Source organism: Macaca nemestrina, chromosome 17, assembly GCF_043159975.1.
Source record: "Macaca nemestrina isolate mMacNem1 chromosome 17, mMacNem.hap1, whole genome shotgun sequence".
In the NCBI taxonomy this organism is placed as follows: Eukaryota; Metazoa; Chordata; class Mammalia; order Primates; family Cercopithecidae; genus Macaca; species Macaca nemestrina.
This window is the reverse complement of record NC_092141.1, coordinates 44,529,786-44,543,653: the sequence shown is the minus strand read 5'-3', so window position 1 is coordinate 44,543,653 and position 13,868 is coordinate 44,529,786. Positions and strand designations below refer to the sequence as shown.

Below are 13,868 nucleotides of genomic sequence, written 5' to 3'. Positions count from 1 at the left end.
CTGATCACCTGGGGGAAGCTGGGGTGGTTCAACCCTGCCTGCCCCTTCCCCAACATACAGATGGCGGCAGGTAACATGGTGAAATCAAATAGATCTGGTTTTTCATCCTGCCTGTCCACCCAGGTGGACTTGGACAATTTATTTAGCCTCTAAGCCTCAGTAGTCCCAGGGAAGTCATCATCCATCGCTACTTCACTATTTTAAGGATTATATCAGATAGGGCATGTAAGGTAGCTGACACACATTCCTTCATGTGAATTCAAATTCTACTGAATTCAGCTCTGCACCAAGTCCCATCCTCCGCTGCCCTCTGTTTCAGCAAACACTGAGGCCTGTTGTTTCTCCTCCTCTATCCGCTCTGATGTGGTCAAGGTCCAGAGAGCTGAGTAGTTGGCAAGCGGACCACCAGCAGCAGACAACGTCTTCACTCGGCTCTCCCCGAAGCTGTACAGCCCGGCTGAAAGGATGAAGGTCTCTGAGGCTGCCCTGTCTCTCCTCATCCTCATCCTTATCATTACTTCTGCTTCTTGCAGCCAGCCAAGTGAGTCCACTTGTCTCTGTAGGGCAGGAACGAGAAAAGGGGATGGAGCAGCTGGCAGGGAGGTGGTGCCAAGGGCGCTGTTGGGTCTCTGGCCTCATAAGCCCCTGTGGGCTCTCCCCACCTTCATGCCTAGCTCCTGACCTCCAATTCTCCCTTTTGTAAGTAGAGCTGGGGTTGGTCCAGATCTCTCTGGGGTAAGTAGTTCCAGGAAACTGGGTCACCATTTCCTCAGGAGTCGCAAGCGTGGTGAGCAGGAATGATCACTCAGGAGAGGCCAAGAAAGCTGCAGAAAATGCAACAAGAATTGCATGCAATGAAAGGGAGGGGGAAGCACGCAGATGAGAAAGAAAAGCGGTAGGTGCCCTGGAAGAACGAGTTACGAGAGGAAGGAAGGTTCAAACAATCGGTCTAAGCCCAGGAATTGGGAGTCTGAACCGAGACACCACTTCCTCAAAGTGGCTGGCACAGGTTGCTGGGACTATCAGACAACCAAAATGAGTCCCAGAGGAATGGCTGTTTGGGAATCTATGGTCCCCTTCTCCATCCCCCAGTCTATGACTAAATAACATCTGCAGAAAAGAGGAAGGGGTTGAAAGGTTTTTGAGCTGTGGGGAGAAGGAGAATTGCGGCCTATGGAGGATGGGGTTTGTTTTGTCCTTCCGTATCTCCTCCCTCTGTCATCGCTTATGAGGACCTGGTGACGGGGGTGGGGGGGACAAAGCTGTGTACCACCCGCCCTAGGCTGCCCCAGCCATTCTTTTCTCTCTTGTTTTTTTGTTTTGTTTTGTTTTTGTTTTTTGCTTGTTTTATTTTGTTTTGTTTTGTGTTGTTTGTGATGGAGTTTCGTTCTTGTTGCCCAGGCTGGAGTGCAGTGGCGTGATCTTGGTTCACCACAATCTCCGCCTCCCGGGTTCAAGTGATTCTCCTGCCTCGGCCTCCTGAGTAGCTGGGATTACAGGCACACGCCACTACACCCAGCTAACTTCTGTATTTTCAGCAGAGACGGGGTTTCACCATGTTGGTCAGGCTGGTCTTAAACTCCTGACCTCATGATCCCCCCGCCTCGGCCTCCCAAAGTGCTAGGATTACAGGCGTGAGCCACCACGCCTGGTCTCTTTTCTCTCTTAAGGTCACCCTGGCATGTAGTCTGGCCTGACTCTGCCTGTATAAACACAACGGAGCAAGGGTCAGGTGCACCATGTAATCTGCCCACATACTCTCCGGATGACCCTGGTCTTTGTAAACTTTGCTTTGAGAACCAGTGATATGAGCATCACTTACGGAGGGACTGTGTGGGAGGGGGAGACAATGCTCTTTGGGAGAGTCAATCAGGCCAGTGCAGTGGGTTCAGGCTTCAAGAAAGACAGAATGGCCCACCCAAAACATGGATCAGCAAGATGGTGCTCTCAAGATGTCCCAAGCTTTGCCACTCTCTAGAGGCAAAGGGGTCAAGCTACAAAAAGATTTGCACTCTGAAGGTTTGGGGGCTGGGAGAGATCTCTGGACTGACCTCTTGTGTAGTATCCCCAATTGATGCGTAGTCAGGACAGCTCAAAGAAAACACAGCAACAATAACCAATCAAGTCCAGTAGCCTGCATGCATCAAAGAGGCGGGAGGAAAGAGCCATTTCCAAGGCAAGAAGAGCGGTCATTACTACCGTTGGCTCTTAACTATAATAAGCACTGATTGAGACTTTCTGTGTGCCAGACTCTGAGTTAAGGGCTTTCCAATCATTTTCTCACCGAATTCTAACCACGATCCTAGGGTACAAGTATCATTTACCCCCACTTAATGAATGAGGAAACTGAAACCTAGGGAGATTAGGAAATTTGCCCATGATTCAAGTCAAAATTCCAGTCAAGTCAAAATTCCAGCCCAAGCTGTCTGACACCAAAGCCTAAATCATGTACTTTTTCCTCCAGCTCTAACTTCTGTCTCTAACGGCTCTACTCTCTCACCCTTCCCCGTAACCTCCGCCTCTCCAGTGCCCTAAGATAGAGTCCAAATTACTCAGTAGTTCAGCAGGTGTGTGAACAGACCCTCCTCTCTCTCCAGTTTCATCTCTGCCCATTCATTCCTTCCTACCTTACATGTCAGCCACCCAAACTGTCCAGCACTCCCAAGACACACTGAGCTTCCCCTACCTTCAAGCTTTCCTGCATTTCTTTCTTTTCCTTTTGAGATAGAGTCACTCCTTCGTCCAGGCTGAAGTGCAGTGGCGCGATCTTGGCTCCCTACAACCTCTGACTCCCGGGTTTAAGTGATTCTCCTGCCTCAGCCTCCTGAGTAGCTGGGATTACAGGCATGCGCCACCATGCCCGGCTAATTTTTGTTAGTAGAGACAGAGTTTCACTATGTTGGCCAGGCTGGTCTCAAACTTCTGACCTCAGATGATTCGCTCGCCTCGGCCTCCCAAAGTGCTGGGATTACAGGCCTGAGCCACAACACCCAGCTGTGTGTCTAAATCCTGCTCATCCTTTACGAATCAATGCAGGCCTCACTTGCTTTGAGACTTCGTCCTCAACCACCGAGGATGGGTTAGGGGCCCCTCATTGTGTTCCCATAGCACCTTATACCAAAGTCTGTTCTATCCTGGACCACATTCTATGGTAGTGTTTGTTTAACTTTTCAATTTCCCTTTCAACCCTGACTACTCTGTAAGTTACTTAAGGGTAGTGACTGTATCCTCCTCATGTTTTTACCTCCACAGAGCCCGGCATACTAGCTCAACCCATGTTTGCCAGATCAAGTCACCAATAAACAAAAGAGTGAGCCAGCTTCCACCCGGTTCCTTGGCAAGTGTGAATAACCAAGTCATTTGTAGTTGACACTCAGCTCAGAGGCTGAGGGTTCTAAATGTATGTCCCCCAGAGGGATTCATCGTTTACCCTTTCTCCATTACCTGTCAAGCTAGCATTGGTCTCCTCTAACAGACGGCTTTGCTATCAGAGCAGTGAAACACAAATGGTAGGAGACAGAGGTGGGCAGTGGTGGTCTCCCCTCTGCTTCCCTGGCTCAGCTTGCAATGTGATTCCTTCAGAAGTTCCTGAGTGGGTGAACACCCCATCCACCTGCTGCCTGAAGTTTTATGAGAAAGTGTTGCCAAGGAGACTGGTGGTGGGATACAGAAAGGCCCTCAGCTGTAACCTGCCAGCAATCATGTAAGCACATCCTTGTAGATATTTCTGCGGAGGGGGACAGGGAGCCCAGGGGCAGGAATGAGATACACGGGACCAACAGGTCTCTATGCTAGAAGCAGTGGAGTAGTGGCTATGGGTTTGGCCTTTGGCTCTCACGGGCCTGGGATTAATTCCTAATTTTGCCACTTTTAGCTATGTGGTCCATTAGGAAACCCAAACTTGAGGGTCTAGGCTGAGCAGAGAAGGGACTGAGAGAAGGGATGGTAAGGTTCTGAGGCCAGAGAGAGAGGCTGTCTGAGGGAACCCAGCCAGGAGAGGCCCAGGGAAGCTTTAAAGAACCTAAGGTGAGCTCCATGTGAACCAGAGGTGGGGTTGTGCACTGGACCCCTGCCTGAGTCTGCAGCCCATGACGGTCTAATTCTGCCTCTGCAGCTTCATCACCAAAAGGAACCGAGAAGTCTGCACCAACCCCAGTGACGACTGGGTCCAAGAGTACATCAAGAATCCCAACCTACCTTTGCTGCCCTCCAGGAACTTGGCCACGGTTAAAATTATTACAGCAAAGAATGACTAAGCCCAGCTCCTCAACTCCCAGTGATGACCAGGCTTTAGTGGAAGCCCTTGTTTATGGAAGAGAGAGGTAAACCTACAAAAACAGGAGAAGCCTTATTAGGCTGAAACTATCCAGTCACATTGAGAGAAACAGAACAATGATCAAAATAAAGGAGTATTTCGAATATTTTCTCAATCTCAGGAGGAAATACCAAAGTTAAGGGATGTGGGCAGAGATACACTCTTTTATTTTTACTTTTTTTTTTTTTTTTTGAGATAGGGTCTTACTCTGTCACCTAGGCTGCAGTGCAGTGGTGTGATCTTGGCTCACTTGATCTTGACTCACTGTAACCTCCACCTCCCAAGCTCAAGTGATCCTCCCACCCCAGCCTCCCGAGTAACTGGGACTACAGGCTGGCACCATCACACCTGGCTAATTTTTGTATTTTTGGTAGAGACGGGATTCTACCATGTTGCCCAGGCTGGTCTCAAACTCCTGTGCCCAAGCAATCCACCTGCCTCAGCCTCCCAAAAATGCTGGGATTACAGGCGTGAGCCACCACATTCGGCCGGTGCACTCTTAATACATAGAAAAATATCTTTCACATCCTTCTCCTGCTCTGCTTCAATTTCGCACTTCACCCCAGTACACAAGCCATTCTAGATACCTAGCCAGTTTCCAGCCTGCCAGATGATCTCTGCCCTCTGGGTCTTGACCTATTAAGAGCCCCATAGAACTCTTCATTTTTCCTGCCCATCTTTATGGATTTTTATGGATCTGTATTTTCTTCAATTATTCTTTTATTTTATAACACAACTTTTCATAGGAAGTCAGGATGGGAATATTCACATTAATCATTTTTGCAGAGGCTTTGCTAGACCCTCTCATATTTTGTCTTCCTCAGGGTGGCATGGGTACAGAGAGTGCCTGACTGGGAAAGAAAAAAAAAAAAAAAAAAGAGTGAGCGAGAAGAAGAAGAAGAGACACAAATCTCTACCTCCCATGTTAAGCTTTGCAGGACAGGGAAAGAAAGGGTATGAGACTCACCTAGGGGTAAACTCTTAGTCCAAAACCCAAGCATGCAATAAATACAACTTCCTTATTTGGCAGCTTGATTCCTAACTTCCTGCTTTTTTTCTGCTAGGGTGAAAGAAGCTTAATCTCAGTTTTTTTCAGGGGCTTCTCCACATTTCTTGAGACTTTTGTCAAGGTTGGGGGCCATTTATAATCAATCTCCCCCTCTGCCTCCAGCTCAACAGCAGACAGCTGACTCAGCTCCTTTGCATTCAACATTCTTCCAAAATGCTGTTGTGAAGACAAAACAAAAGCCAGGTAATTAAGACCGGATGGTTAAGCAAAACAAATAAATACAGTGAAGTATCAAGCTGAAAACGGGCCAACGACTTGGATTCTGGTAAACTGACTCATGGCTGCCCCCAAGTGGCCATGTTGTTAAAACCCGAGCGGCCTCCCTTGGCCGGGCGCAGTGGCTCACGCCTGTAATCCCAACACTTTGGGAGGCTGAGGCAGGCGGATTACGAGGTCAGGAGATCGAGACCATCCTGGCTAACACGTTGAAACCCAGTCTGTACTAAAAATACAAAAAAATTAGTCGGGCGTGGTGGCGAGCGCCTGTAGTCCCAGCTACTCCGGAGGCTGAGGCAGGAGAATGGCGTGAACCCGGGATGAACCCGGGAGGCGGAGCTTGCAGTCAGCCGAGATGGAGCCACTGCACTCCAGCCTGGGTGACAGAGGGAGAGGCCATCTCGGAAAAAAAAAAAAAAAAAAAAAAAAAAAAAAAAAAAAGCCGCCTCTTCAGCCCAAGCTCATCTACCCAGGTTGGCCATCTCATGTAGCTGGCCAATCAGACTCTTGGAGAGATTTGAAATTTGGACCTGAGAAACTCAGTCTGGTTGCTGCTAGAGCAGAAGTGAGTTTCTGGCAGTGTCCCAAGGAAAGAGGTCTACGAACTTCTGTCCCGAGGTCCCTGGAACTGCCTCACTTTCTGCCCCAGCTCCAGGCTGGGGGCTTCAGCTGGTCTTTCAGTTCCATGAGATGTCCCAGTATCCTTCCTTTAAAAAAAATGTCTAGGCCAGGCGCAGTGGCTCATGCTTGCAATCCCAGCCCTTTGGGAGGCCAAGGCAGGCGGATCACTTGAGGCCAGGAGTCTGAGACCAGCCAGGACAACATGGCCCGTCTCTACTAAAAATACAAAACTTAGCATGGTGGTGCACGCCTGTAATCCCAACCACTCAGATGGCTGAGGCACGAGAATCGCTTGAACCCAGGAGGCAGAGGTTGCAGTAAGCTGAGATCACGCCACTACACTCCAGCCTAGGCAACAGAGTGAGACTCCATCTCAATTAAAAAAAAAAAAAAAAATTCCTAAAGGGCCATGTTGGCAATTTAGCACCTCAGGAATAACTTATTGGTTTAGGTCAGTTCTTGGTGGGGGATGGGGGATGTATGTGTATTAAAATAGACATAACAGGGGCTGGGCAAGGTGGCTAACGCCTGTAATCCCAACACTTCCAGAGTCTGAGGTGGGCGGATCACTTGAGGCCAGGAGTTCCAGACCAGCTTGGGCAACACGGCGAAACCCCGTTTCTACCAAAAATATCAAAAAAAAAAAAAATTAGCTGGGCATGGTGGCCTGAGCCTAGGGTCCCAGCTGCTCAGGAGGCTGAGGCAGGAGGATCGCTTGAGCTGGGGAGTCAGCTGAGATCGTGCCACTGCACTCCAGCCTGGGTGACAGAGTGAGACCCTGTCTCAAAAAACGTGTGTGTGTGTATGTGTGTGCACGCACGTGTACGTATACACACATAACAGGGTCACGCACAGTGGCTCATGCCTGTAAACCCAGCACTTTGGGAGGCTGAAGCAGGAGGATCATTTGAGTCCAGGAGTTTGAGATCAGCCTGGGCAGTATGGTGAGAGCTTATGTATGTTTTATCTCTACAAAAAATTAATTAGCCGGGCATGGTGGTGTGTGCCTGTGGTCACAGGTATTCAGGAGCCTGAGATGGGAGGATTGCTTGAGCCCAGGAGGTTGAGGCTGCACTGCAGTGGGCCATAATATCACCACTGCACTCTAGGCTGGATGACAGAGCTAGTCTGCCTAAAAAAAATACACACACACACACACACACACACACACACAATTTACCATTTTAAACATTTTTAAGTGTACAATCCAGTACATTCACTTTGTTAGGTGAACATCACCACTATCCATCTCCAGACTTTTTTCATGGTCCCAGCCTAAGACTCTGTACCCATTAAATGCTAACTCACCATTCTCTCCCCCACCAGCCTCTGGTAACCACTATTCTTTCTGACGCTATGAATTTGACAGCTCTAGGTATTACATGTGAGTGGAATCACGTAGCATTTGTCCTTTTGTGACGGACTTATTTCACCAGCGTAGTGTCATCAAGGTTCATCCAAGTTGTGGCATGCTTCAGAACGTCATTCCTGTTAGTCATTAGGCTAACATTCCATTGTAGGTATCTGCCACATTTTGTTTATCCAGCTATCTGCTGGTGGACGTGTGGGTATCTCCCTTTTCTTGCTAGTCAGAGTTTGCAGATCTTGGTTTCTGTTACTTGCGCCTAAAGCACCTGAACTTGGACAGCAACTCATCAATCACCCGGGCAGTGACTCAGAGGAGCCCCATGTGCTTGCTGCTCTTGCTCCTCCGCAGGGGCCAGTGCCACTTGCTTTGGACCCTCCCTGGACTGTGAGTCCCTGCTCCTTGATCCAGGAATTTCTCTCCACCCTCCTTGCTATCAGGGGTTACAGCTAAATATGATCAAACTCCTTCCTCCAGGAGCTCCCAGCCTGGGGATGACAGAATCGCTAACATACAGTGTAGTCAGGCCCAGACCTTTGCCTGCAGAGGCCAAAGCAGACATGGGGGTGGGAGTGGGGGCGGCAGGGCCCAGGCTGACAGAAGTCAGAACAGCATCAGATTAGGCAAGAAGTTTCAAAGTCCTTATCCAGCACCAGGGTCAAAGCCAGGGAGTCAGCGTTCAAAGGCCTAAAAAACAGGACAAGGTTGAAAACAGGAAGCTCAGGGCTGGGGTTCTGGCAAGCTGGAACAGAATGTCGTTGTCCTGTGTTTTGTTTTGTTTTTAAATTCAGGAGGATTGAGGTGTCAGTCTGAAAACCTGACTAATTGAGAATCTATATACACAGAGTCAGATCCCCACCCTAGCACGTAATAAAAAGCTTGCCAGAAACTCCTGAAGGTTCAGAACTGGAAGAGCTTTTCTCACGTGCATTCAGTTGCTTTCAAGAAGGATATTTCTCGTCTTTTCAAGGTAGGCAGATAGATGGCTGACCTTACACACACACAGAAAGGACTTTGGTCATTCTGATATACAGAGTTTTCCAGCCGTGGTCATCCTAAAGCGAATAAACCTATTCTCAAACAACTTAGATGACTAACCGTTTGCCTTGTAGAATACAGGTGGCTCAGTACATGGGGGAATCAACTGGAACAGGAAGGGAAGAAAATGAGGGAACAACTCCGGGTAGTACAAAGAGCATTTTACTGGGAGTCACAGAGGATGGCTCGCGTGTCCTCTTTCTACACAGCTGTCTTAGACACCGTGAAGCCTTGAAGCAGATGACCAGATGTCCTGAGGCTGGTTTCAGCAGGCCTGTTTGAAATATTATTAGGCCTTCTTGGATGGGTCGTGTGAACACATATTTTCTTCCCATGAGAGCATACATGCGCTTGCACATGTAAGAGCAACTATTGAGAGTCATCAGCAGCCTGAGCTGGCACTTGGGGACACAGCTGATGCAATGGTTTAAAAGCACTGTCTCCAAGCAGGGTGCGGGGGTGCATACCTATAGTCCCCTTAACTCAGGAGGCTGAGGCAGGAGGATCACTTGAGCCCAGGAGTTCGAGGCTGTCATGTGCCATGACTGTGCCTGTGAATAGCCACTGCACTCCAGCCTGGGTGATGTAGCAAGACCCCATATCTTGTATTTAAAAAAGAAAAAAAGTATTATCTCCAAACTCAAACTCTGACAGATCATCTGTGTTTGAGTCCCAACTTTCTCACTCACTGTGAGGTCTTGGGTAACTACTAATCCTCCTAAGCCTTAGTTTACTCATTTGTAAAATAGGCCAATTATGATACCTACCCCCCAGTATTGAAAGGATGAAAAGGCAATGTGACAGAGTGCTTAGCAGACAAGTGCTCAATAGGCCTTATTGTTCCAGTATCTGACTTTTCTCTAGGACCACAGAACATAAGACAGTAAGGAGCTTTCTGTCATTGTGAAGATAAGGGAATTAAAGCCCAGAGATGGAAAGCGATTTAGCGAAGGTCACGCTACAAATCACCAGCAGATCTGGCACTAGAACTGGAGGCTATACTTTAAAAAGAAGAAACCTCTGATCTACACAAGCCTGAGGCTGGTGTGAATATGTGAAAGATTGGGGTCATCTGACTAGAGAAGCAATAGTTCAAAGCCTGAGACCTCATTTTGCATGACGTGGTTTCCCTGGAGAGCCTGGCCTCCATTCAGGTGTCTGTGATTCCCGCCAAGGAGACTTTGAAGAAGGAATGGGCAAATGCAGAAAGGGACCTCAAACCTCTCCAGAGCCTGGTATTTATGAGCAATAGCCTTAACCTTTCTGAGCCCAGTTTCCTCTTCGGCAAAATGGAGCTGATACCTTACAGCGCTGCTGTGACAACTGCCAGCTTCTGGTACAGGTTCTGGAACAAACATCATAATAAAATGGAAAACTGTATTAATACCTTAGCAGCTAAAGCAGGAATTCCTATCATGGAGGAAATAACCTTTGTTAAGAAAATGAATTGGTAACCCTGGTTAAGGAAGGACACTCCGCCAGGACATGGGGCTGAGACTTCAGAGGAAGGACTGAAGTTGTTTCAAGCAAACCGGGAGAAACAGCTTTGCCCCTGAGAGCCAGAGGGGAGGAAGATATAGGGGCTGGAGAAGGGGATAGAGGCTGTGCAATGAGCAGCAGGACTGCCCTCCTTCCTGGAGTCCTCAGAAGTGCCATCAATTATTTTGCTTCCTGGCCAGCGCGGTGGCTCTTGTTTGTAATCCCAGCACTTTAAGAGGCCGAGGTGGGAGGATCACCTGAGGTCAGGAGTTTGAGACCATCCTGGCCAACATGGTGAAACCCCATCTCTACTAAAAGTACAAAAATTAGCTGGGCGTGGTGGTGCATGCCTGTATTCCCAGCTACTCAGGAGGCTGAGGCAGGAGAATCCCTTGAACCCAGGTGGCAGAGCTTGCAGCAAGCCGAGATCACGCCACTGCACTCCAGCCTGGGCAACAGAGTGAGACTCTGTCTTGGAAAAAAAAAAAACACACACACAGAGATGGAAACACCAATAATTACAAGTTATTGGGAGAATTACACTGGTTAACGTAAGTAAAGTGCCTAGTTTTGGGCCTGGCGTGAGATTTAGTACTTATGGGTTCCCTTGCCAGAGAAACGCTGCTTCTGTCTTGCAAGTTCTTGCTGAAAGAGGCAAGACAGAGTCAGATGACACTTATCAGTTCCCACAACAACACAAAAGCTGATGGAAAAGGAATCATGTCATGAGCAAAAGAATCAATAAATCATTTGAATCAAGAAACAGTTACTTCCACCCTTAGCACACTCAGAACTTCCCCCTCGCTCCTCCCTTGCATTCTGATCAAAAAAGGAGTCTTGGCCGGGCGTGGCTGTTCACGCCTATAATTCCAACGCTTTGGGAGACCCAGGCGGGCAGATCACCTGAGGTCGGGAGTTCCAGACCAGCCTGACCAACGTGGAGAAAACCTGTCTCTACTAAAAATACAAAATTAGCCAGGCGTGGTGGCATGCGCCTCTAATCCCAGCTACTCAGGAGGCTGAGGCAGGAGAATTGCTTGAACCCGGGAGGTGGTGGTTGCCGTGAGCCGAGATTGTGCCACTGCACTCAAGCCTGGGCAACAAGAGTGAAACTCTGCCTCCAAAAAAAAAAAAAGAGTCATCCCCGTCCCCACACAGACCGTGTGCATGAGGTTTCTCAACCGAGCCACAGAACAGAGACAACTTACGACTGCTTTCTCAGTTCTCCTAGGATGATACATAACCAACACCACTCTGGACGGAGGAAGGTTAATCCATTACATCTACTGCTTATCTTAAGCCAGTTCAAAAAGCCTGTCTCAGGGCAGGGGCCACTTCTAATTTACTCTGCTCCCATCCAGGGCCCTTTGCACCTGGGGGGACCTCACTAAATGTCTAATCATGAATTTCACACAAAGGCATGGGAGCAGGGATTGGAAGTCAATGTGATGGGGCCCTCTAGCTGTGAGTGAGGGGATCAGTGCAGGGATGTGTCTCTACCGAGACGGCAGTTTAAGCTGGGTCCTGGAGTGTGGATTTAGGTCCTGGAGTTCTGGACTGAGTTGCTGAAAAGCAATTGTTGTCTGACTTGATTTTAGGAAAATTAGTGAGCAGCGCCACCCAGTGGTTAAAGCCACAATGACTAATCTCTGTGCTCATTGGGCTGGATCATACGTAAGCCCAGTTGCTGAGATAGCCCCTCCTGGTGCGCACACCTTCCACCTTCCACCTTCCCACCTCTCCTTGTTTTCTCCCCTTTTGAAGAGAGCTGAGGCATTCAGTACACACTGAGGGCACAATGCTTTCGAGGAGCTTTCCTTCCCACTAAAAATGGGAAGAGAGATCACGCACAAACATACACATTATCAGGTTCTGTAATGAAGAATAGAGCAGAGTAAGAGTGATGGCGAGGAGTACACAAAACACCTTTGTACGGTTTGATAGGACCCACCAAGAAGAACAATTTTCTTTGGGAGGCCAAGGTGGGTGGTTCATCCGAGGTCAGGAGTTCGAGACCAGCCTGACCAACACAGTGAAACCCTGTCTCCATTAAAAATACAAAAATTAGCTGGGCGTGGTGGTGGGTGCCTGTAATCCTAGCTACTTGGGAGGCTGAGGCGGAAGAATCGCTTTAACCTGAGAGGCAGAGTTTGCAGTGAGCCAAGATCGTGCCACTGCACTCCATCCTGGGTGACAGAGCGAGACTCCGTCGGAAAAAAAAAAATTAATAAGGATCTGATTAAAGTTCATATTAAACTTGTCGCTTCCAGCATGGGGAACTGAGCCCCTCACACACCTAACAAACTGACCATTCTGCAAGTCAAAGCCATCAACTCTAGACAAAAATTTAAAATATAACTGAGAACTTGGGTGACTACACAAAAGTGGACAGATGTCAGAGGGACACTGAAAACTGGAACCAGCAACAGGCATCCAGGGAGTTCCTATTTTTTGTGGCCTTGGCCTGAAGGCAATGGCAGTTGCTGTGGAGGATGCCACAGGGTTGGCTAAAACTAACACAAAGTGTGTGGGCTGGGCATGGTGGCTCATACCTGAAATCCCAGCACTTTGAAAGACCGAGGTGGGCGGATCACCTGAGGTCAGGAGTTTGTGACCAGTCTGGCCAAGATGGTAAAACCCCGTCTCTACTAAAAAAACAAAAATTAGGCCAGGCGCGGTGGCTCATGCCTGTAATCCCAGCACTTTGGGAGGCCGAGGCGGGCAGATCACGAGGTCAGGAGATAGAAACCATCCTGGCCAACATGTTGAAATCCCGTCTTTACTTAAAAAAAAAAAGAAAGAAAGAAAACACACACACACACACACACACACAAATTAGCGAGGCATGGTGGCGTGTGCCTGTAATCCCAGCTACTTGAGAGGCTGAGGCAGGAGAATCACTTGAACCTGGGAGGCAGAGGTTGCAGTGAGCGGAGATCGCGCCATTGCACTCCAGCCTGGCGACAGAGCAAGACTCCATCTCAAAAAAAAGAAAAAAGAAAAAATTACCCAGGTGTGGTGTCTCTACTAAAAATACAGAAATTAACTGGGCCTGGTGGCACATGCAGCTACCCAGGAAGCTGAGGCACAAGAATGGTTTGAACCTGGGAGGCAGAGGCCACAGTGAGCCGAGATCGCACCATTGCACTCCAGTCTGGGTGATGGAGTGCAATGGAGAGAAACTCTGTCTCAAAAAAAAAGAAAGAAAGAAAGAAATTACCATTACCCAGCTTTCCTCCACATACAGGAGTTAGTCCTGTATAGCAAATATTTGTTGTTTGCATTTTGATCTAGACATAACTGTTTTATTTTTCAGAATTCTCAGTGAAAATTCTTTGAATTATGTAAGAATTCATTTGCAGGCCTGCTATACCTCCAGGATTTGTAAGTTAGTTAATCATATTTATGAGTTTTTAGTCATATTATTTATAAAATGAATAAGGTGTTTAAATTAGATAATCTGTAAGATTTCTTCCAGCAATAAAATTCTGCAATTCTGTAAGTTTCTACAGGGTCTCTGCCTATCTCTAGCATTAACTACCTCCTATGCATTTTCAATTTTTAAACTATATAGACAAAATACAGACAGAAATATTTCACATGGTAATAAGATCTGAGCAGTGATTGACCCCATATGAACCTTGTTTTATAAAAAGTGTTCACGTACCATCTTACATTTACTCTACAACCAATAGATCAAATCTAATTTATGGTCTATTTTTAAATAGCCCACTAAGTTAAGAATGGTTTTTACATTTTTGAAG

At 47.8% G+C, this 13,868-nt stretch overlaps 1 protein-coding gene across 4 annotated transcripts; it reads left to right on the top strand.

The window, feature by feature from the left end:
• Nucleotides 1-8: 8 nt before the first annotated feature.
• Nucleotides 9-5,628, top strand: LOC105485109 (C-C motif chemokine ligand 16). 4 transcript variants are annotated; one of them, XR_989345.3, is made up of 4 exons: nucleotides 27-541; nucleotides 3,583-3,703; nucleotides 4,115-4,322; nucleotides 5,140-5,337. XR_989345.3 is itself a non-coding variant. In XM_011747305.3 (3 exons), the coding sequence occupies exons 1-3, from the start codon at nucleotides 466-468 to the stop codon at nucleotides 4,254-4,256; spliced, it is 336 nt and encodes a 111-aa protein (XP_011745607.1). In that variant the 5' UTR covers nucleotides 9-465; the 3' UTR covers nucleotides 4,257-4,430. The 4 variants fall into 4 exon arrangements, 2 of the variants coding, with proteins under 2 accessions (XP_011745607.1, XP_011745606.1); XR_989344.3 differs by lacking the exon at nucleotides 5,140-5,337 and adding an exon at nucleotides 5,487-5,628 and having other exon boundaries at nucleotides 28-541; XM_011747305.3 differs by lacking the exon at nucleotides 5,140-5,337 and having other exon boundaries at nucleotides 9-541; nucleotides 3,586-3,703; nucleotides 4,115-4,430.
• Nucleotides 5,629-13,868: the final 8,240 nt, after the last annotated feature.